The sequence below is a fragment of the Mastigoproctus giganteus genome, chromosome 7 (genome assembly GCF_048544385.1).
Source record: "Mastigoproctus giganteus isolate SK-2022 chromosome 7, ASM4854438v1, whole genome shotgun sequence".
In the NCBI taxonomy this organism is placed as follows: Eukaryota; Metazoa; Arthropoda; class Arachnida; order Uropygi; family Thelyphonidae; genus Mastigoproctus; species Mastigoproctus giganteus.
The window spans coordinates 12867161-12890676 of NC_143581.1; the positions used below are offsets into that span (position 1 = coordinate 12867161).

The 23516-nt window shown below is 37.0% G+C and overlaps 1 protein-coding gene across 2 annotated transcripts in view; it reads left to right on the plus strand.

The window, feature by feature from the left end:
• LOC150082530 (TBC1 domain family member 31-like) overlaps positions 1 to 23516 on the plus strand; it is a 51653-nt gene that overhangs the window by 16004 nt on the left and 12133 nt on the right. For both annotated transcript variants that reach the window (XM_090378669.1, XM_090378668.1), the window contains exons 5-7: positions 5276 to 5362; positions 10278 to 10371; positions 18744 to 18827. In XM_090378669.1, the coding sequence (XP_090234795.1) occupies positions 5276 to 5362; positions 10278 to 10371; positions 18744 to 18827 (265 nt within the window). The remainder of the gene's footprint in view (positions 1 to 5275; positions 5363 to 10277; positions 10372 to 18743; positions 18828 to 23516) is intronic.

The window sequence follows — 23516 nt, forward strand, 5'->3', positions numbered from 1 at the left end:
TAACACCAACACAACAATGGAAACAAAACAGCATAGAGGGACTTTATTCAAAAATAGCAACACAGCAATGGCCACCCCTAATGTCGATGCAGGCTTTGCACCACCTGCCCATACTTAGAACAATGTTGTTGATAAGTTCTTGCGGTAACATTGTCCATTCCTCTGTCAGCGCCATCTTCATATGGTGAACATTTTCTGGTGGGTGTGGACATGCTGCTAGGTGTCTCCCCAGAGCGTCCCATATATGTTCGATGGGATTTAGATCGGAGGAACAGGCAGGCCTATCCCTACAAACAATGTCCTAACTTTCCAAAAGCATATCAACAGCTGCAGTGCGATGAGGTGTGGCGTTATCGCCCATAAACACGAACTCGTGGTCAATGGTCAATGGCACCTCAGAACAGATGCACATGGGGAAGGATTACCACAGTACAGTAGCATGCACCGGTTACAGTTCCACCTTCCAGTATTTGGAGTTGTGTACGTCCATCCAAGATACCGTCTCCCCAGATGAGAACACCTCGACTGCCGTATTGATCCCTTTCAGTGATGTTTGCGGGGTGATACGTGTGCCAAACTCTTGCCAGATTAGCTGACGTCCAGAATCGCTGCTGAGACTGAATCTATTCTCATCAGTAAAGAGTACCTTACCCTATTGCGCTGCTGTCCAGTACTTGTGTTCGAGGCGCCTCCGTAGCCAGGTGGGAAGGATCAGCAGTGCGTAGCACACGCTTCTTGATTAGACCGGGGTTCGAGCCCGTCACCACCAAATAGGGAGGATGCGGAAAGGTCAGGGAATGACCACCGCATATCCCGGAGCAATATGGCCTTAGTTGCTAATGCTCCTAAAAATTCAAATAACAATAACTTGTGTTCGATGCACCACTGTAAACGGTGTCTCCAATGGGCAGGTGTTAAAGGGACACAGCCTACCGACTCCACATAGGTGGACTGTTTGCCCGAATGGCCGTCGGGCAAACAGTCCACCTATGTGGAGTTGCCTGGCTACAGTAAACCGCGATATCCTGCGTCCCGTGCAGTTGGTTTGAAATGGATCCCGCTGTCTGGTGTCGATCCCTCTTGGCCTGTTAGAGTATATAACGGTCATCATTGGGCGTTGTTTTTCATGGACGACCACCACTGGTCCTTCAAACAGCTGTACCTGTCATTCTGAAGGTCAATGGCTCATGTGAGATGATGCTATGGGCAATACTGAACTCTGCAGCCACACTCTTCGCACTTTGACCTTCCTCAAGCTTCCCGATTATTCGACCCGGGTAAAGTCATCCAGATGTTATCTGCTAGCCATTTCATTGTCTGTAGCACTGTATGAAACCAATTGAATGTCTGTAACAGTCGTGCACACCATAAGGTAATTTGCACATAACTGCTGAATGTTGCTTTTACCTGTTTATGTGAGCCCTCTCATCATGATTCAGATTTTTGCATATTCCCCAGCTTTCTACTGAACGGCCATAGTTATGCAAATCACCACAGGCTGTTTCATTTGATTTTGTGGTTGTAACCTTTAGAAATAGTGTTGGTCCTTAAGTTAGTATTAGCATTATTAAAGGCATACGATGCAGAAAGCAAGCTTATGCAGCATCAGCCAAAAAAAAAAAAAAAAACCCTCCCATTTCATCCCTCCATTTGTTCCGAATGCCTGTCCAGCTCAGCCTTAAATTTATTTAGGATATTATCTTCCACAACAAAAGATGGAAGCCTGTTCCACCAATCAACTACCCACTGGCTAAAGGCAAATTTCCGCACATCTATTCTACAACTATCTTTCCTCAATTTGAAACTGTGCCCCTTCAGGTCTGAGCAAGACGAAGAATCCCATCAGCATTCAGCTTGCTCAACCCATTCAAGGCCTTATACACCTCAATCAGATCACCTCGCAGGTGCCAACTCTCCAGGCACTGCAATTTACAGAACTTAAGCCTTTCTTGGTAAGAGCACCCCTTTGTTCCCCTCACCAATCTTGTTGCCCTTCTTTGTACTCGTTCTAGCAACTCTACATCCTTCCTAAAATGAGGCCTCCAGACCTGTACACAGTACTCTAGGTGTGGCCTGACCATTGCCTTGTATAATGGGATCACCTCCCTGTCCCTGTTAGCAAAATTACAATATATATCATTGACAAGACTCCATGACCTGCCCTGGCAGCCTGTCTGTACTTCTCAGAACTTCATATTTGGCTGCACAGTTACCCCAGGTCTTTTTCACTTTCCATTTCACTGAGTGTAGTACCACCCAGTTGGTACGTTTCTCTTCGGTTATTGCTATTTGCATGCAATACTTTGCATTTGTCAGTTTTAAACTCCAGTTGCCACTTCTCAGTCCATTTTCCCAACTTGTCTAGATCCAGTTGGAGTAGCATACTGTCATTACTGTCATTAACAACTCTGCCAACCTTTGTATCATCTGCAAACTTGGACATTAAACCTGATATACCTTTATCAATATCATTGATAAATATGCAAAACAATAATGGGCCTGACACCGAACCCTGGGGAACTCCACTAATAACATTTGTCCACGAAGAGCAGTGTCAATTGATTACCACTCTCTGTTGTCTTCCACTCAATCATCCCTTTATCCATTGTAGCAGCTTACCCTTGATGCCATACCTCTCCAATTTTTGTACAGCAGTCTTCCATGTGCAACAATATCAAAAGCTTTCCTGAAATCCAGGTATACGATATCAAAATTATTTTTGGCATTTAGTTCCTTCGTGACCACATCATAGTAATCAATCAAATTGGTCAGACAAGACCTCCCTTTGACAAACCCATGCTGTGTCTTAACTATTACTGCAGTCTTGTCTAGATGATCCTGCAATGCTTCTTTAACCAGTGATTCCATTATTTTCTCCAGAACACAAGTTAAACTAACAGGTCTGTAGTTTAACTACAGACCTGTTAGTTTGAATTGGTTTGAATTGGAAATATTGACAATATTTGAATTGGGATACATTTGCGCACCTCCAGTCCATGGGGACCTCCCCTGAGTCCAAGGAAGCTCTCATAATTATGGCTAAGGGTTTGCTAGCTTACTTCCTTTGCTGCCTTCTTTAATATAACTGGATAGATCCCGACCTCCCCAGGTGCCTTCCTTATGTTAAACTTCAACAATTTCTCCTCCTCTTTGCTCTCGGTTATTACAAAATCACTTAGCTCCCTGTTAGCGTTTGATAAACTTCTGGCACTCCCCTTATTGAATAACTCCTCGTGTGAATGTAGATGCAAAATACTGATTCAGTTTATCAGCTACCTGAGCATGATCATCAATAGTCAAACCATCTATGTTATGTGATCCAATCTGATTCATTCCTTTCCTTTAGAGTTTACATAAGTAAAGAACTCCTTGCTGTTTTTCTTTGCATCCTTTGAAAGATTTCTCATAATCTGCCTTTGCCTGCCTAACATTCTTTTTGACTTGATTTCAGACTAGTTTATACCTGCCATAGGCTTTTGTGTCACCTGGTACTTTATATGCATGCCATACAATCTTCTTCTCTGCCACTAGCCTCATTAATTCATCTGACATCCATTTAGGCCTAAACCTTGAACAGTATTTCTTAGTTAGAATGAAAAGCCCAGTAGCCTCCAAAATTAAGTCCCTGAAGGCTTCCCATTTAGAATTCATTGTTGGTAACACCAGTTTTGCACACTAGTGTATTATCATCCAGAGATTTTGTTTGGGGCTTAATTTAACTCTCAAGGTACATATGATCAGTGCACTTGTCTCTTTTTGCTATGTAACTCATTCATGTTACATGCAATAATGAGCAGAAATTCCACCTTTTTGCTGATCTCCATGGGCTTGTCTGCAGACCACAATTTTGTGCTACCAGTTTATATGCTTCATCTAAGTGGTACTGGCTTACTGTTAGGTCAAGAACATAAGTATATAGGCTAGCCTCGATTAATGTGATTAATTCGTCTCGCGATTGCATCGCGCAAAACAGAAATGTGTTAATCGAATGTAATAATCAATAGGAAAAATTATAATTGGTCCTTTACCTTCAGGAATGTCCATAAAGAATTTTAAAAATACCTTTTAAATAACTTTTTAACTGTATACCATGTAAAAGATAATGAAAATTATAGAATTAAATGTTTATTGCATAAAACAGCGGTTCCCGAACTGTGCACCACGGAATATTTTAAATTTTCGAGGGAAACACAGCGATACTCAAGGTAGTTCACAGTTTCAGCATTACTTATTAAGTTGTTTGGATCTAACTACTTAATAAAGGAAACTGTTAGGTATTTCTTTTGGCCTAGGGGGCATCGTGAAAAAATTACTGAGACACTAAGGGCACCGTGAACCGAAAAAGTTTGGGAACCTCTGGCATAAAATTCACAATAACAGAACTATTTGTTACTGAAATATTTGAACAGGGTTGGCTTTCTTTTTTTCATCAATCAAATTCGATAGCCAACAGCAATCTTCTCTGGGCACTGGCAAAATAAATATCACAGAGAACCTCAAAGATATCATCTAGTTCTTTTACCGTTATTTCCTTTGCAGTAACATTTTAATCTGGCTCATTTAAAAATTAAATGTTTTTTTTTTTTTTTTTTCATTTAAAAATTAGAATTTTTAAATGCAAGTCTACAAGTGACTTTATTCGCAGTAGACAAACAAGTAACATGTCTTCTTCCAACGGTTGATGGAACACACTGAGGCAGGCCGTGGGCAAATGCTTTTTTATTTCCTGTCCAATGCAAGGTAAGCTTAACACGCAATTCAAATCTTTTTCAACTATCACTATCTCATTAATTGGAAATTTGCATCGTGAAAAGTGGTATAATTTTTTCAAATAGCAGTAACTGAAAAACTCGTTTATCGAACTCGCATTATGCGAGGTCTGGCTGTATATTGGTTGATAACAGACCATGTCTCAGATTTACTAATTATGAAGTAGTTGGTTGGTTGGCATTTTGAAATTTCTCTGACGCTGCTAAGGCCACAAGATATTAGTATATTGTATCTAAATTGTGTATATTCTATAGCCAATCTGTCCATGGAATAAATCTAGATGAAGAATCAGTTTCAAAACGAAAAAGAAAACATGCAACTCTTGTTCAAGACTGACTAACTTGTCCTTAGTGTGAAAAAAAGAACTAAAAAATGGAAATTGAGACAAACAAATGATTTAGTGAAGAAAGTTTTAGTTTTCATTGAGTATTATTTAAAATTTGAAAAAAATATAAGGGGGGGAGGTATTTTCAGCCGTATAACATAATGAAATATTTCTTTTCAGACAAATTGCCCTGGAGGAAGAAGCTGAAGAGGGACCTCTACTAACACAGAAAAAAAATGAAGCTATACATAACGAATCACAGTACAGGTGAGTGTAAGTAGTTACCTTATGTCATTTAAGGTATTAGTTGCTTTTAAGTTGTGCTTGGAAGCTTATACAGTCTGTCCTCGTATAGCACGATAGTTGCGTTCCTAGAAACCCTCGTGCAATGCAAAATTGTGCAATATAAACAACAGGCCCTATGGGAAAAGTAGGGTTAGGTGCCGACCACCCAAGATTGAACACACATTTGGAACCAAAACATTACCAAACACAATAAATAATCGGGTAATTTTAATCGTTATAAAATACGTAAGTATTTTATAACGATTAAAATACGTAATAAAAATAATATTATATTATAATAAAGTATTTTTAGTATTTTTTAATACTAAAAAAGTATTTTTTACGGATAAAATACGTATTTTATTCGTAAAAAATTTATTATATTAAATAAAATAGTCGTAATAAAATACTTACGTATTTTATAATACGTAAGTATAAATTATAATACGTAAGTCGTAATAAAATATTGCTAATGCTTTTGCTTCTATCGTAAGCAAACTTGCTTTTTGTTTGATTTTCTATCCAAAGAGATGACAGCCGTTCCATCTCTTCCAATTCTTTGTGTCTTAATCTAATGGATTTTAATTACACTTTGAGTTGTTCCCGCTATGAAAGTTGTTTTTATTTTCTCTGCATTCTTTGTAATTCTCCGCGTTGCCTCATTTAGGTCTGTAGCACGTGCAATATCACATGGTCTTTCATTTCGCTCAAAGCGTTTCACAATTTCATATTTTTTCTCTATCGACAGAAGCGGACTGGCCATAAGCCTTACGGGGGAAACCATGGTGGGCCGGAGGCCGGTGTGATTTTGGCCATAAACCGTAGTATGAGGCCACTACAAATTTTCCCGGGCAAGAATTTTTGACCCAGTCCGCCTCTGTTTATCGATATTGCTTCTTTTTTTTTCTCTCTGAATCTGCAGTGTCTTAGCCAGGACGCTTCCTTTTCACACCTTTTAAGTATATTACTAATTTTTAAGGAATAAAGCACAATTACAAACGAGGTGGCACGCTTGATACACAGAAACAAAGCTGCGCGCGTGTAGCAACTGAATAAACAACACCATAAAGGCAGAGATACACTATTAACACCTCACATTTTACTAAAGCACATTTCTGGGGGTTACTACCATAAAACAATAAAAACAATTTCCAGTTGCGTTTCTGCTAGTGGAATCTGTTATAAACTGGTAGTAAACTCCATCTAATTGCATTTGCGATTATATCGATAGCTGGAATTGTGTTGGTTTTTACGTTATTATGGTGAAATGTGTTTCCCCTTCACTGATATAAAACACATAAATACATTTTCAGAATCTTCTTCGTTCCTATCGTGTTGCGTTCAGTTGGGGTGATTCCGCATTCGACTGCCATTTCTTGTAAACACAAAGGCGAATCGTGTATAAGCGAATTCGGTTCGTGTTATATAAGATAACGTTCCCCTATTTATAAATCGTGTATGATCGAATTCGTGTAATGCAAACACGTGTTATACGAGGACCGACTGTAATTATTAAAATAATTATAAGCTACCAAAGGAGCTTATAATTATTATATGCATTATTTTTATCAAGTGACATCAGTTTTAATTGACTTTTTGAACTGCACTGAAAAAATTACTTTTATTAAAATTATTTTTATAGTGAGAAGCTTAGTATTTACTCTGCATGCTTAGCTGCATATTTTTGAATGCAGTCCTAATATTTGCTGTAATGATATATGGTGGCATTCATGTAATAGACTTGTCTATAGATCCATAATAAAATTCCTGCTTAGCTGAAACCAAAAAACATTGTTGGAAAACCAAAATTTAATATATTCAAACTATTATAAAAGTGAGATATAAGTTAAAACTGTATCGTAAAAAATTCAAATAATAAAAATATTTACAGACTAGAGGCATTAAAAATATGCAGCGATATAAAACCACCAACACTTTTTAAAGCAGAAGTTCTTTATAAATGGTGATAACCTATGGTTGTACCAAGTTTATACTCCAGAAACTGAAATAAAGACATCACATGGTCTGGTTTATTTCCATTCTTATGGAATTCTGGGAAACCTTATGACCCTCTTGTACATTGCCTACACAGAAGCAGCCTGAAAACTGGCAAGCTGTGCTACTACTCATCCTGTATCACGGTGATGGATTCAAATATTGGATGAATGTAGCACTCCCATTCAGATTAATAATGTCTCCTTCAGCCCAAATATGCATACCAAATCATTTTCCTTTTCCAGTATCAGTGCAGGCTGCCAAATACATCTACCGCTTGGTAGATAAATGACAATTTGTGCAAGGTCATTAGTAATTGCAAAGGCTTTAGCAACTCGACAAACTGAGTCCATGTGACTAGAAAACTGGATCCAGCTGGAGCTGTGAATATTAAAATTGCCATGGAAAGTTACCTCACTATTAGGAAACTTGCACTGAAGAAAGTCAAGTTTCAAGTAAAGAAGGGAGTTCCAAGTAATTAGTGGAGTTGGGAGATCAAAAGAGGCAACAAAGAAATATGAAAGTACTTTATAGGAGAATTAGGTTTTCATTCCGAAAATAATTAATATTGCCATTTCACTCAAAACTGCTTTCATAAGTGGCAGTGCCATGTTAAATAAGACTGAATTTAATTTTTGTTATATTCAATATCTGCCAAAATAATATAAAAGTTTAGAAATCTTAGAAGTTTAGAAATTATTCTGCCAAAATAATATAAAAGTGTAGAAATCTTAGAAGTTTAGAAATTATTCTGCCAAAATAATATAAAAGTTTAGAAATCTTAGAAGTTTAGAAATTATTCTGCCAAAATAATATATTTCACAATTTAGCCTCAGAATAGGCTCATTAATTTCCAATTATAATAGTATTTAAGGTCGAACTTCCACAGATCTAAATTTAATAGTGGTATATATTAAATCCAAACATTGCAGCCTGTTTTAGTCAAGTTGGAATTAAGAAAGAACATTTTTATAAAATTTAATTTATAAATTAAATTAAATTCATTACGTTTTTACTGTAAGCTGGTATCAGCATCTTTATATCACTGGTGATGAATTTCTTAAAATATATTTTTATAAATTTCTTAAATCTGTGATAAATTTGGATTTGCTGTAAAACTATTCACCTTAAATAAAATCTTAATATCTAGGTACTGGAATTACATACTTGTGGTCATACAAGGAAACTGTTACTTAAATGTATGCACCTTTAATATATTAAGTTATAAAATGAAATTCGTTTGAATTTATATACAGTTGGAAAGAAAGTGTTTCCAAAATGTGATTGTTTTCTATTTTGAAATATCATTAAACAGGATTTTTATGTTTAAATTAGGTTCCTTATTGTTCATAAAATACGGTATCAGTAAATTGTTGTTTGATGGTGTAAGGCAGCCAAAGAAAGGCACAGTGAAAGGATGTCTTAAAATAAAATCAAAAAATATCAAAATCTAAAAATAATTTTGCAGTGTTGTAACTTGGTGTGATAATCTGACCTTCATCATCAGCCATTTTCAATCCGCTGCAGGATGAAGGCCTCTCCAGCAACTTTCCAGTTCCTTCTGTTTTGTGCAATGGCCATCCATTTACTACCCACAAACTCATGAATTTCATCTATCCATCTCCGCCATTGTCTTCCAGGTTTTCTTCTAGCTCCTCTTGGGTACCATTCTGTTATTTTCTTAGTCCATCTGTCATCATGTCTTCGAGCTGTGTCCTGCCCAAGACCATTTTAGTTCTTTAGTTTTGATAAGAATGTCATTTACTTGAGTTTGCTGCCTAATCCATGTGTTTCTCTTCTTATCTAACAGTCTGATTCCCAATATAATTCATTCCATTCTTCGCTGTGTAGTTCTCAGCTTCTCTTCCATTCTTTTGGTGAGTGCCCACGTTTCACTTCCATAAGTTATGGTGGGGAGTATACATTGGTTCATTATTTTACGTTTCAGACAAACTGGGATATTGCTCCTCAGTATGTGACTATATTTCCTGAATGCTATCCATCCAAAATTTATTCTTCTCTTGACTTCCAGCCATTTATCATTATTACAGCTAATAACTTGTCCCAGATAAGTCTATGACTCCACCTTTTCAATTACTGCTCCTTCAATCCTTATGTCCCTTTCTGTGGCATACTTGTTCATCATTACTTTTGTTTTAGCCATATTCATCTTTAGTCCAAAATCCTTACTAACTGTGCATAAAGATTTTCCTGTGCATAAATGCATGATTAAGATTTTCCTCTTAATTCTTTGGGATCGTGGCTTATGACTACAATGTCATCTGCAAATCGTAAATGGTTTAGGTACTCTCCATTCACATTGACTCCTTTCTGCAACCAGTCTAATCTTCTGAAAGCTTCCTCAAGGGCAGCAGTAAACAGCTTCGGAGATATTGTTTCTCTTTGTCGAACTCCTTTCTCGATTTTAAATTTGCTACTGCCTTTGTCTAGTCTAATAAAGGAGGTAACATTCTCATATACCCCAGGGGCTCACATCTGGTGAGTATGGGCTTGGCACACTCAGGGTCCTGAGCTGGATATCATCATTCTTCTTTTTCTTGGTGATTCCCTTTTACTTCTGACCCTTGTTCTCTCTCTCCCAGGGTTAAAAAAAAATTTTTTTTTGGCTGGTGCAGTATAAGCCTCAGGCTTCCTTGCATCATATGGCTAACGATAATATATTTTCTTCAAAATCATAATATATGGGGTATCTATGCCTCGTCTTTCCAGTGCCCGAAACATTGCCTTATGCTGTATGGAGTCAAATGCCTTTTCATAATCCACAACCTTAATGTAATCTAAATATCATGAAAATTATTTATTATTTTTTTTTTTACTGTATAAAAGAAAAGCAAATCATTTGTTTCTAGTCTGATTTTACCATATTGAATAATTTTTGCAGAATACAAACTGAGAATTGGGAACGTCATTTAAGAGAGATTCAAAACCTCCAAAACCTAAGGAGAAATATTTTGAGAGAAGAAACTGAGAAAAAAGTAAGTATGCATTTTTGTTGGTTAACTACAGTTTGGAGAATATTTGTCAGGATCATCAAGCTTATAGTTATTTTGCTTGTCTAGGTAAAATAACAGACTTGTACAAAAGTTATTCTCAGTATATTTTGTGCATTATGCATTAGTTCTTGGATTTTCATTACTATTTTTCACAAAAATGTAAAAAAATAAAAAAAATTAAAAAAATGTTAAGATGTCAATTTTAAGGCACTTGTATATTTTGACTTAGAGTTCACTTTTTTTTTAGATCAGGCTTTTATAAACAGAAAATTGATATTTTGAAAAACTTGAAACTTTTTATGTGTATTTTGAAGTTGCATATTTGGCATGTTTTGGGGGTTCTGAAAAAAGTTTTACAATTTTTTGTATTAAAAGTAAATATTAGTTTTAGTTACACTTATATTTTTCAGTTTAGCATCTTTTAATTCAGTGTACCTGTTCCATTTTTCCTGTGATCTTTTAATACCTGTTAAATAAAATTCTGATTCTTGCTTTTCAAAATCTGTTCACATGAAGGTTAGATTTTAGATCTCTAAACAGATAATAGCCACTGAGGGTAAATCTGGAGCATATGGTGGAGAGTTTAGCTGCTGATTATGATCTTTAATGTAGGGTTTTTAATCCTTTTGTAACCATCTTTCCAATTTTGTCCTGTTACTTCACCTCCCGCATTCGTTTAAAAATTTGTGATTCAAATACATGGTCAGAAAATTTAATTTTAAAAAATCTTTTTATTTAAAGCTACAACCACATTAAAACAAAAAATAGTTTGATGTATTTTGGGTGGCATCTCGCCTTTGACTCCTGGCTTGTTCCCCTGGTTAAGATCCCTGCTTTAACATGTTCATTGCTTTCTCACACAAATATGTGGCTTTGGATTTTTAATCCACCCTACTTTTAGAAATTTTGTGTTTGTGCACATGCAAAAATTTTATAAATGCATTTTAAGCTGTTGTCTGAAAATATATACTGAATTAACTATGCATATTGTTGTTATTTTTCTTTTGTATTTTTGCTACGTTCCTGGAGAGATCTGGGTTGAAGTCCTGTTTTAGAGAAAAATGGAAGAATTTCACTGCATCTTCAGTTGGGGTTGTAGTTTGCCAATCTCAGGAAAAGGGAATAGGATTTTCTTCTATGAATTATGTTGGGTTTTTCAGCCTCCTAAAATTGGAAATTGTCCCACAAATACCCTTGTATAGACATGATATAACACAGTGGCACAATATGGTCTAAGTTCTTAATGCACCTTAAAACCAACAATGATATCAGTTGTATACTAAGAAATAATAGTAAATTTTAAATCAAAAATATAGTATGGCTTTATAAAGAGAAAATCATATCTAATCAGCCTGTTTAGTTATTAGCATTAGTAGTGGCATATGATGCAAGAAAGCAAGCTTATACAGCATCAGCCAAAAAAAAAAAAAAAAACACTTCCCAATTCACCTATCCATTCTGTCCAAAATTTTGTCTAGTTGTTCCTTGAATTTATTTAAGCTATCAACTTCCACGACGACAGATGGAAGTTTGTTCCAGCATTCAACCACTCACTGGCTAAATGAAAATTTCCACACATCTATTCTGCAACCACCTTTCCTCAATTTGAATTTACACCCACTCAAGTGCATAATCTGAGCAAGAGGAAAAATTCCATCAGCATTGAGATTGCTTAAATCATTAAACACTTTAATCAGATCACCTCAAGTGCCTAGTCTCCAGACACTGCAATTTGCAGAACTGAAGCCATTCTTGGTAAGAACACCCCTTTATTCCCCTCACCATCTTGTTGCCCTTCTTTGTACTCGTTCTAAAACGAGGCCTTCAGACCTGTCTCAAGGTCTGAAGCATTACTCAGAGAACTTCATATTTGACTGCACAATTACCCCTAACCTATCTGCATTACTCAGGGAACTTCATATTTGACTGCACAATTACCCCTAGGTATTTTTTATTCTCCACTACCCTGAGTGTAGTACCACACAGTTGGTATGTTACTCTGGGGTTACTGCTACCCATATGCACTACTTTGCATTTGTCAATGTTAAACTTCGGTTGTCACTTCTCAGCCCATCTGTCTAACTTTTCTGGATCCTGTTGCAGTAGCATACTGTCGTTACTGGAAAAGCTAGGCACATGGGCAGGCTGCAAAATTGGATATTAAGCCTGATATACCTTCATCAATATTGTGTTTTTTATCAATTTTTTTTGGTAGAAAATACATGGGAAAAATTAACCCATTTGGGCTATGCTAAACTTTATATTTAAACAGCAAACAGGCAAGATAACAGCGAGCCCGACAGATAACTTTGAAACGAAATATCATTGATAAATGTAGAAAACAACAATGGGCCCAACACCAACCCTGGGGAACTCCATTAATAACACTGATTCACGAAGCACAGTGTTAATTGATTACCTTTCTCTGTCTCCTCCCACTCAACCATCCATTTATCCATAGCAGAAACTTGCCCTTAATGCCACATTGCTTCAATTTGCCTTTTATGTGCAACAGTATCAAAATATTTCCTGAAATCCAAGTATATGTTATCAAAGTTATATTTTGTATTCAGTTCTTTTGTAACCACATCTTAGCATCCAGTCAAATTGGTGAGACAAGATTTTCCCCTTAACAAACACATGATGTGTCTGAAGTATAATTGCAGCTTTGTCTAGATTATCCTGTAGTGCTTCTTTAACTAGTGACTCCATTTTTTTCCCTGGAACAGAAGTTAAACTAACAGGTCTCTAATTACCCCTGTCACGCTTTGATCCCCCTTTGTGAATTGGGGATACATTTTCAAGTCTCTAGTCATTAAACCATTAAATGGACCTCCCCTGAATCCAAGGATGGTCTCATAATTATGGTTGAAGGTTTGCTTACTTTCTTTGCTGCCTCTCTTAACATAATTGGATAGATACCATCCACCCCATGTGCCTTTCTTATGTTTAATTTTAACAGTTTCTCTTCCACTTTGCTCTCAGTTAATACAAAACCATTTAGCTCCCTGTTAGAGTTTAATAAACTTCTGGCCTCCACTTCCCTACAAAATTCCTTCTGTGTGAATGTAGATGCAAAATACTCATTCAGTTTGTCAGCTACCTGAAGAGGATCATCAAAATTCAAACCATTGATGTAAAGTGGACCAATCTGATTCATCTTATCTTGACAGTTACTTATGATCTGGATGTTGAATATAATTTTTACATTGTTTACTTGTCAATTTCATTATCATAAGAAGTGGGGTACCGCAAAAGATCATTCACGGAACCACTGTTGATTTTGATTTCCATAACTGACATCAATTAAAGGATACTGAGCATGATGTCAAAATCATTAGGGTAGTTAACACGCACTGCCAAGCAGAGGTTTTTCAGAATGATGTAGATAGACATGAAGGATGGTCTAAAAAGTGGTAGTTATCTCTTAATGCAGCAAATGTAATATCTTACATCATCATCCATTTTCAATCCACTGCAGGATGAAGGCCTCTCCAGCAACTTTCCAGTTCCTTCTGTTTTGTGCAATGGTCATCCATTTACTACCGACAAACTCATGAATTTCATCTGTCCATCTCTGTTGTTGTCTTCCAGGTTTTCTTCTAGCTCCTCTTGGGTACCATTCTGTTATTTTCTTAGTCCATCTGTCATCGTGTCTTCGAGCTATGTGTCCTGCCCAGGACCATTTTAGTTCCTTAGTTTTGATAAGAATGTCCTTTACTTGAGTTTGCTGCATAATCTATGTGTTTCTCTTCTTATCTAACAGTCTGATTCCCAATATAATTCGTTCCATTCTTCACTGCGTAGTTCTCAGCTTCTCTTCCATTCTTTTGGTCTGTGCCCAAGTTTCACTTCCATAGGTCATGGTGGGGAGTATACATTGGTTCATTACTTTATGTTTCAGACAAATTCGGATATTGCTCCTTAGTATGTGACTATATTTCCTGAATGCTATCCACCCAAAATTTATTCTTCTCTTGACTTCCAACCATTTATCATTATTACAGCTAATGACTTGTCCCAGATAAGTATATGACTCTACCTTTTCAATGACTGCTCCTTCAATAATTATATACCTTTCTGTGGCATACTTGTTCATCATTACTTTTGTTTTAGCCATATTCATCTTTAGTCCAAAATCCTTACTAACTGTGCATAAAGATTTTCCTGTGCATAAAGGCATGATTAAGATTTTTCTCTAATTCTTTGGGATCATGGCTTATGACCACAATGTCATCTGCAAATCGTAAATGGTTTAGGTACTCTCCATTCACATTGACTCCTTTCTACGACCAGTCTAATCTTCTGAAAGCTTCTTCAAGGGCAGCAGTAAACAACTTCAAAGATATTGTGTCTCCTTGTTGAACTCCTTTCTCAATTTTAAATTTGCTACTGTCTTTGTCTAGTCTAATAAAGGAGGTAGCATTCTCATATATTTTCTTCAAAATCATAATATATGGTGTATCTATGCCTTGTCCTTCCAGTGCCTGAAACATTGCCTTATGCTGTATGAAGCCAAATGCCTTTTCATAATCCATAAATGCCAGGCATAATGGTATTTTATATTAATTTCCTTTTTCCATTAGCTGCGATATTACGTGAAGGTGATCCATAGTTGAGAATCCTGTCCTAAAGCCAGCTTGCTCTTTCTGTTGATTCTCATCAAGTATTCTTTCTAATCTGTTGGTAAAAGATCCTTGTGAACAACTTGTAGATGTGGGATAACAAGCTAATTGGTCTATAATTTCCGATTTCTGATTTATCTCCTTTCTTATGCAGCAAAACTATGATTGCATTATTCCACTCCTTAGGCGTCACACCTTTTCTAATACATTTTGTGAAGAGTCTTGAAAGTTTCTGTGTCAGGTCTTTTCCTCCCTATTTTAATAACTCTACAGTAACTTCATCTTCCCGCTGGGAAGATGGGGCTTTCTGATTCTTCATTTTCTTCAATGCATGTTCTACCTCATTAGGAAGGATATCGGGTATGTCGTATGTGTTACTAATTTGTGATCCATCTTCCCTACTGCTGGCATCAATCACTTGCTCTTTGTATAATTCTCTATAGTAGTCTTCTGCTATTTGAATTATGCCTTCTCTGCTATTTATAAGTACACCATTGCTATTCTTCAGTTTCAGTATCATTTGTCTTTCTGTATTACTGCTCGTTGTTGCTGATTTAAATCCTTTGCTTTCCCTTAACGCTTGTTCTACTTTTCTTGTGTTAAATCTTCTTATGTCCTCTCTGAGTCTCTTTCCAATGGCTTTGCATAACTCAGTATACTCAATTTTATCCTTGTCAGTGTTTACCTTGCTCTTCAATTGTCGTCTTCGGTTCATCATGATAAGTGTTTCTTGACTAATTTTTTCTTCTTTGGATTTCTTTTTACCTATAGGTTTCTTGGGCTTCATTGCTTTCAGAAAGTTGTAGTATTCCTTGTCGATAACTTGGTCCTGAACAGTCTGTAGAAACTCAAACCTGTTCTCTCAGTTCCAGTACATACCGCTTTTTCTAATCTTCTGTTATCTCAAAGACCTTCGTATTATTTACTTGGGCGTCTCCGTAGCCAGGTGGGCAGGAGCAGCAGTGCGTAGCACATGCTTCTTGATTAGACCGGGATTCGAGCCCGTGAGCCACCAAATACGGAGGATGTGGAAAGGTCAGGAAATGTCCACCGCATATTCCCGGAGCAATATGGTCTTAGTTGCTAATGCTCCTAAAATCCAAATAACAACAACATTATTTACTTGAGTCAGTTTTTTCCTTTCTTTTCTTACATCTATATCAAGTGTGCATCTTACCATTCTGTGATCACTTCCAACATTTACCTTGTTCAGGACGGTAACATCATTCACAATATATCTTCTGTTAGTGAGGATGAAGTCAATTTCATTAGTTGTTGATCCATTTGGGCTGTTCACGTCCACTTTCTGTTCATCCCTTTCTTTAAAAAAGTGTTCATTACTGACAATCCTCAAGATTTTGCAAATTCCACAAGTCTTTCACCTCTTTCATTTCTTTCACCAATTCCAAAATTTCCTATAGTTCCCCTTTCTGCACTGTTTTGTCTCTTTCCAACCTTAGCATTGAAGTCCCCCATAATGATAGTGTTGTGGGTTTTCTGCTCATCTAGAAGACTCTCAATTTCAGTGTACATTTCTTCAACCTGTTCACCATCATGGCTCGATGTTGGTGCATAAATCATTATAACCTTTAGCTTGTACCTCTTAGAAATCCTGAGTATTAGTCTTGACATCCTTGGTGATGTATTTTTGAATTCCAAAATGTTGTTTTTTATATCTTTATGGACCAGAAAGCCAACTCCACCTTCGCTCCTTTCACTGTTTCCATTGCTGTACAGCAGATTTCCACTTGATAAACTTATAAGTGATTCATTTCTTCTTCTTGTTTCAGCCAAACCAATGATATTCCAATTCACATTTTCTAATTCCTTTTTCAGCTGTAATTTCCTGTCTTCACCGATGAGCGATCTTACGTTGTAACAGGCCAAGATCAGTTTCCATGCATTGCAGCCTGGTCGTACCCAGAGATTCTTAGCACCCTCTGCTTCCACTCTGATCCTCTCTCTGCCATAAGAGGGGGAGTGAAAGCCGCTGGGGACTGAGGGCCATTTCCTTTGTCGTGCTGTCATATGTTGAAGGGTTTGGTCTTTTCCTCTTCATGCTGACCAGGCGTCTTGAAGAGAACCACTCTACACGTTCATTGCCACCTAAGTGACGTAACAGGGCTTACCATCGAGAAGGTGTGCATGAGTGGATTTTAGGGAGGCAGGCCAATCGGACTTCTCCTAAATCTTCTGTAATAGAAAGATATTGGATTTATCAGTGTTTTAGGCTGAGTGTCTGATAACACACAGAATGCCTGTTCCCCTGTAAGCTCCATATCTTAACATGGAGAATAGCAACCCCAAAATAACTTATACACTTGGTGGGGTTAAACTAAAAACAATAGAGAAAGAAATGGATTTGGGTGTTATGATATGGCTTGATATGAAGTTCTAGGAAATGTAACTATGCACAAAGAAGGCCCACAGTATCCCTTTGATGATTTATTGGTACATTTTCTTGTAGAAATAGGGAGGTCATAATCTATAATTTGTTTAAATATGGAGATCACACCTAAAAAAAAGACATCAAACTTCTTGAAAGGATCCAAAGACAGGCAAGACCTGTCTCTATGAATGCTGATTAGATCAGCAAAAGGATGTCCTATATTTAGAAAGACCTCATATATGTGGGCTACAGAGCCCAGTAACTAAGCACCTTAGAGACCTGACTGAGGTGGATAAGACTCTGAAAGGATAAAATAAATTGAATGAGGGTGAAATTTTCAACCTTTTTATTCCAGAAATGGGGGGGGGGGGCATAAATTCAAATTACAGGGAAAGAGGTGTAGATTGGATTGAGGAAGTTTTCTTTTATAGCCAGCAGGTTGTTAATTATTGGAATAATTTACCTCCATGGGTGGCTGAGCTGACAGCTTGAGAAAATTCAAAATTCAGCTGGATAGATACCTATGTGAGGAGGGAATCATATAGTTAGTTTATTTTATTTTATTTTGTTATTTATTATTACTTAATTTCTTTTTTTTACCTTTTTTGGCTAGTGCAACAAAAGCTCCAGGTTTCCTTGTACCATATTTAAACACTAAGTTTGATTAAGAAGTGCATACTGTAAAAAAGTGCAGCCATTATCAACCCACTGCAGGATGGAAGCCTCCTCAACGATTCATGCTGAGGGAAATGGACCATAATCTGCCACGCTGGTCCAGTGCGGGTTGGCAGATCGACCGTATTCAGTAGTCGGGCTTGAACCCCGGTCTACTCAAAGAGCGTGTGCTACTGCACTCCTGCTCTTGACCACTCGGCTACGGAGGCCTACTGTAGCCGAGTGGTCAAGAGCAGGAGTATTTGTATGTGTTACGTATGTGTCAAGAGGTATTTGTATGTGTTACTTTCTGATGAAACTAATGATAATTTTAAACATGCATGCTAATATTGATCTGGACTCGCACTTTAAAAGAAAAAAAGTACATAAACTTTATAGGCTTGTTCATTTATTTTATAAACCTGGTTCTCTTAGACACTCGGGATACAAGTTGAAATCTTGGTCATTGTTTTATTGAATCTTTTCAAATTAAGAAAATAATAAATTTACATGTTCTGTCAACCTATAGTTGAAAAGAAACAACTTTTAGTATACCTTAAAATTGCATATCCTAAAAGAAACAGAGAATAAAATGCAACTTAATTATACTAAAAGTTAGTTTGAAAATAATAAAACTCAATGAGTTTAAATGATGATGCAATGCTTTTGTCTCTATTTCTCTTTAGGAAGGTAGCAATAGTAAAGAATCTGGTGATAATTCAAAAGAAAACAGACTTCAATCATTTATACAACGAAAACTGGTGCATCAAGTAAGATAAAATGTTTCAGTTAATAAATTTGTGATAAAGTATACCTATATATTAATTCAAAATGGCTAGTTTTTTGTTTGGGGTATAAAAGAATGGGAGCTACACAAATTTCCCATTATCTCTTCTGCTGCCACTGTTATATTTTAGTATGGTCAATCATTCACCGAATGAAAGATTTTGTTATCATCCTTGACATGACTCTAATCTTTTTATGAAAGAAAATCAGTTTTGGAATAGTGAAAGAACAGAAATTTACATTTAGATATATATTTAGGAAAATAATAGGTATTAAAAATACTTTAATGCAATTTATTTTTAGTCTTTGAACGTTTTTCCACTATGACAATTGGAAAATATCATGGTTTTATGCTTTACTATAATACTTGCAGTCATTGTTTTTGTATAGAATGGTAGGGAATTCAAATGGTAACTAGGTAGCTCTAACATATAATTATATAGCGTAATATGCATCACTGCATTTAGGATTCTATTAGATAGCGTAGTATTGACAATTAATTAAATTTATTGATCTTATTAATTTAAAACATCATGCCCCAGACAAGAGCAGCAAAGCAACGGGCACAAAGTGGCAGGAATCCTGTGACTCAGGGGAGAACTGAGGTGGGGGGGGGGGGCGATTCTTCAATGCATCACAGCCTAAAGAAATGTGCAACTTGTGAAATGTTTGCCAAACTCTCTGGAACAGTACATGATCTAGCCAAAGAGGATGTCTTTGTGTGTGCCAGGTGCAGAGAGTGTCTAGATATTAGGCATCAACTCGGCGTTCTACTGGGCGTCTATGAGAACTTGAGGTGTAGGGTAGATGCCCTCAAAGAAATTAATACGACGGGCCCGTCAAGCTCTAGCTCTTAGCTGCCCAACTCAACGCCAGAGCTCACTCCTGGGCATCAGGCAACACAGCGGCAATCTCCAAGGCAGAATGCACTGGTCCCAAAGAAACTAGTTATTGTTGGTGACTCTGTTGTCAGGGAGATGGGGAATATATTGTGTAAAAAGGATAGATGGAACAGGACCAAGGTATGTCTGCCGGGGGCAAAAGTTGATGACGTTGTAAAGCATATATCATCTTTTAAGGGCACAAGAAAGGTGATATTGTTGTACATGTTGGCACCAATGACATTAAGAGTAGGAGATTTGCAGATTTACTTAACAAGTACAGGTCAGTGTTGCTAAAAAGTCGTGAGTTAGGGTTAAATTTGACAATGTCTGCAATTCTGCCCAGACACGATAGGAGGGAGTACATGACGAGAGCCTTGTCAATCAATTCGGCCCTGGAGGGAATATGTAAGGCTCAAGGGGTAGAATTTTTTTTTTCAGCGTAGTCTGTGTTTCTTAACAGAAGAGACTGCTTCTACAGGGATGGGATACACTTAAATAGAAAGGGTGCAAGAATATTTGCTGATGCTATTGAGGCAGTGTTATGTGGTTCGGAAAACTGCTAGCTTGGGGGGATTCACAGACTAAAAGGTTAAAAGTAGCCACAGGAAGAGGTGAAGGTGATTCTTAAACAACTTCTATTAGAATAAATTTGCTTCCGTAAAGGTGAGTACAGTGATCTCAGACAGTTTTTAAATTCTGTACAGTGGGATCAAATTCTGTACAGTGGGATGTTATCAACAGTAAATTCTAAGTGGGAAGCATTTGAGGAATTAATCGTGGATACTAAAGTTTCATACCTATTAAGAAATATTGTTCAAGGTTTAGGCCTAAATGGTTATCAAATGAACTAATGAAACTCGGGACAGAGAAGAAAAATGCATGTGATGCATATAAATTATCAAGCGCCTCAGAAGCCTATGGCAGATATAAGCTAGTCTGTAATCAGGTCACAAAGGAGGTTAGGCAGGCGAAGGCAGATTATGAAAAATCTTTGGCAAAGGATGCCAAGAAAAACAGAATGGATTTCTTTACTTATATAAACTCTAAAAGGAAGGGGATGAATCTGATTGGTCCACTTGATATCGATGGTTCGACTGTTGATAATCCTGCTCAGATAGCAAACAAACTGAATGAGTATTTTGTACCTACATTCACACATGAGGAGTTATTAAGGTTTGAAAATGCCAGAAGGTTATCAAATTGTAGCAGGGTGCTTAATGATTTTGTAATAACTGAGAGCAAAGTGGAGGAGAAATTGTTGAAGTTAAACATAAGAAAGGCACCTGGGGTGGATGGGATCTATCCAGTTATATTAAAGGAGGCGGCAAAGCAACTAAGCAAACCCTTAGCCATAATTATGAGAGTATCCTTGGACTCATGGGAGGTTCCCATTTGTATATTTATCAATGATATTGATGAAGGTATATCAGGCTTAGTGTCGAAGTTTGCAGATGATACAAAGGTTGGCAGGGTTGTTAATGATAGTAATGGCAGTGTGCTACTGCAACGGGATCTAGAAAATTTGGGCAGATGAGCTAAGAAGTGGCAACTGAAGTTTAACCTTGACAAATGCAACATTTGTCAAGGTTAAAAAAAGTACTGCATATGGGTAGAAGTAACCCCAGAGAAATGTACCAAATGTGTGGTACTACACTTAAGGTGGTAGAGAATGAAAAGACCTGGGGGTAATTGTGCAGTCAGATATGAAGTTTTCTGAGCAATGCAGGCAGGCTGCTAGGGCAGGTCATGGGGTTTTGTCAATGATATATAGGAATTTTGCTAGCAGAGAAAAGGAGGTGATTGTCCCTCTGTATAAGGCAATGGTCAGGCCACGCCATGAGTACTGCGTACAGGTTTGGAGGCCACATTTTAGGAAGGATGTAGAAAATTAGCTTGAGCGTGTACAGAGAAGGGCAACAAGATTGGTGAGGGAAATGAAGGGATCCTCTTACCAAGAGAGAGGCTTAATTTCTGCAAATTGCAGTGGCTGGAGACTAGGCTCCTGCATGGTGATCTGATTGAGGTGTATAAGGCCTTGAATTGGTTGAGCACGCTGAATTCTGATGGGATCCTTCCACTTGTTCAGATTACGAACCTGAGGGGGCATAAATTCAAATTAAGAAAAGACAGATGTAGAATAGATGTGTGGAAATTTGCCTTTAGCCAGTGGGTAGTTAATTGCTGGAACAAACCTCCATCTGTCGTTGTGGAAGTTGATAGGTTGAATAAATTTAAGGAGGAACTGGACCAGCATTTGGAGGGAATGGTGTGATTTTTTTTTTGGCTGATGCTGCATACGTGACAATCATTGATCGCATGAAAGGCCAGTTCCAGTGCGGATGGAAGCAGCATGTTGCTTGATACGTAACTCATTGCATGTTAGAGTTACGTGTCAAGCAACATGCTTCTTCCGTCCGCACTTCACGTGCAAACGCATCGGAACTGGCCTTTCATGCAATCAATGATGGTCACGTATTCCTATTCAATGAAGCGTTAATTTTAAATATACAACACAATTACATTAAATTATCGATCGCAGAAACGCTTGAAATGAAACTACACGAAAATTCTATCAATTTGTGACGGCCTTATCTAATTTCGGATTTTTGGTCTTTTTTTCGCATGCGCCAATATAAATAATCTCTATATTTCAGAGTCAAATACACACACAAACACTTCGTGATATTCCCATTCTGTGAACACGGCGATCAACCGAAAAGCGTGGTCTGCTTAAAGAAGGGAAACAGCTGTGCATTTCGTTTAATTTGAGTATTTATCCAAATCGTAACTTTTAATCCGTTTAATTTTAAATAATTTTTAATCTTTTTAATTGTGATTTTAATTATTTATTATCGGAACCAGTTTTAACTATTTATTATGACACAATGTCTTCTCGCACTCGTGGCCTTGCTGCGGTGGTTTGATGTGTTTCGGGATCGGGTTGGGGCTTTCGGTTCCATTGCGCATCGGATTTGGTTGTATCTCTATGAGTGTCACATATGAGAGAGAATTGATTGGAAGCATTCCACGAAAAAGATTGAGGTAATCTCTTACTTTTTAATATACTAAAATTATGAAAGTTATTGAGCCCTGTAGCTGTAATTTTTTACTAAGTTTTATTTTATTGTAATACATATTATTATTATTGTGCTCCTGCACAGAGACCAACACAAACAATGCATCTAACAGTTCACAGAATTTAACGTTGTGTACTAGCTTGCAAAATTATAATACAGTAAACCCCTGCTATTTGCAGTCGCTGATTTAATATAAAATGAAACCTAAAAAAATGTGAATTTTAAAGTGCCGTGAACATTTCCCACCATAAAAAATATAGGCATGGCTAAAATAATTTTTCCCAGTCAAAACAGTGCTCAGTTGGGGGGGGTAACAATCACGAGCGCAGATGCTTCCCTTGTTCAGTATGTGTTATGCGCTTGTCATGGAAGGTTTAGTCGTTTTCTTTTGATTAATATGCTTACGAAAGTGAAAAATCTACCATTTTGCAGTGTAAACACTTTTTCAAGTGTGACTTTATTGTGGACAAGTTCTATTTTAACCCCTATGAAATATGGCTACGAAATAACATGGGAATAGTGAAAAGATCAAAGAAGATGATGACATTAGTGAGTAAAATTGAATTATTAGACAAAATTTCTAATGGTGAAAGTGTCACGCTGTGGCAAAACATTATAAAATCAATGAGTCAACAGTACAATCAATCAAGAAATCGGAAGAAAAAAATCTGCCGTAGTCCGTGAAAACATGCTAATTGCTTCAAAAATTTGG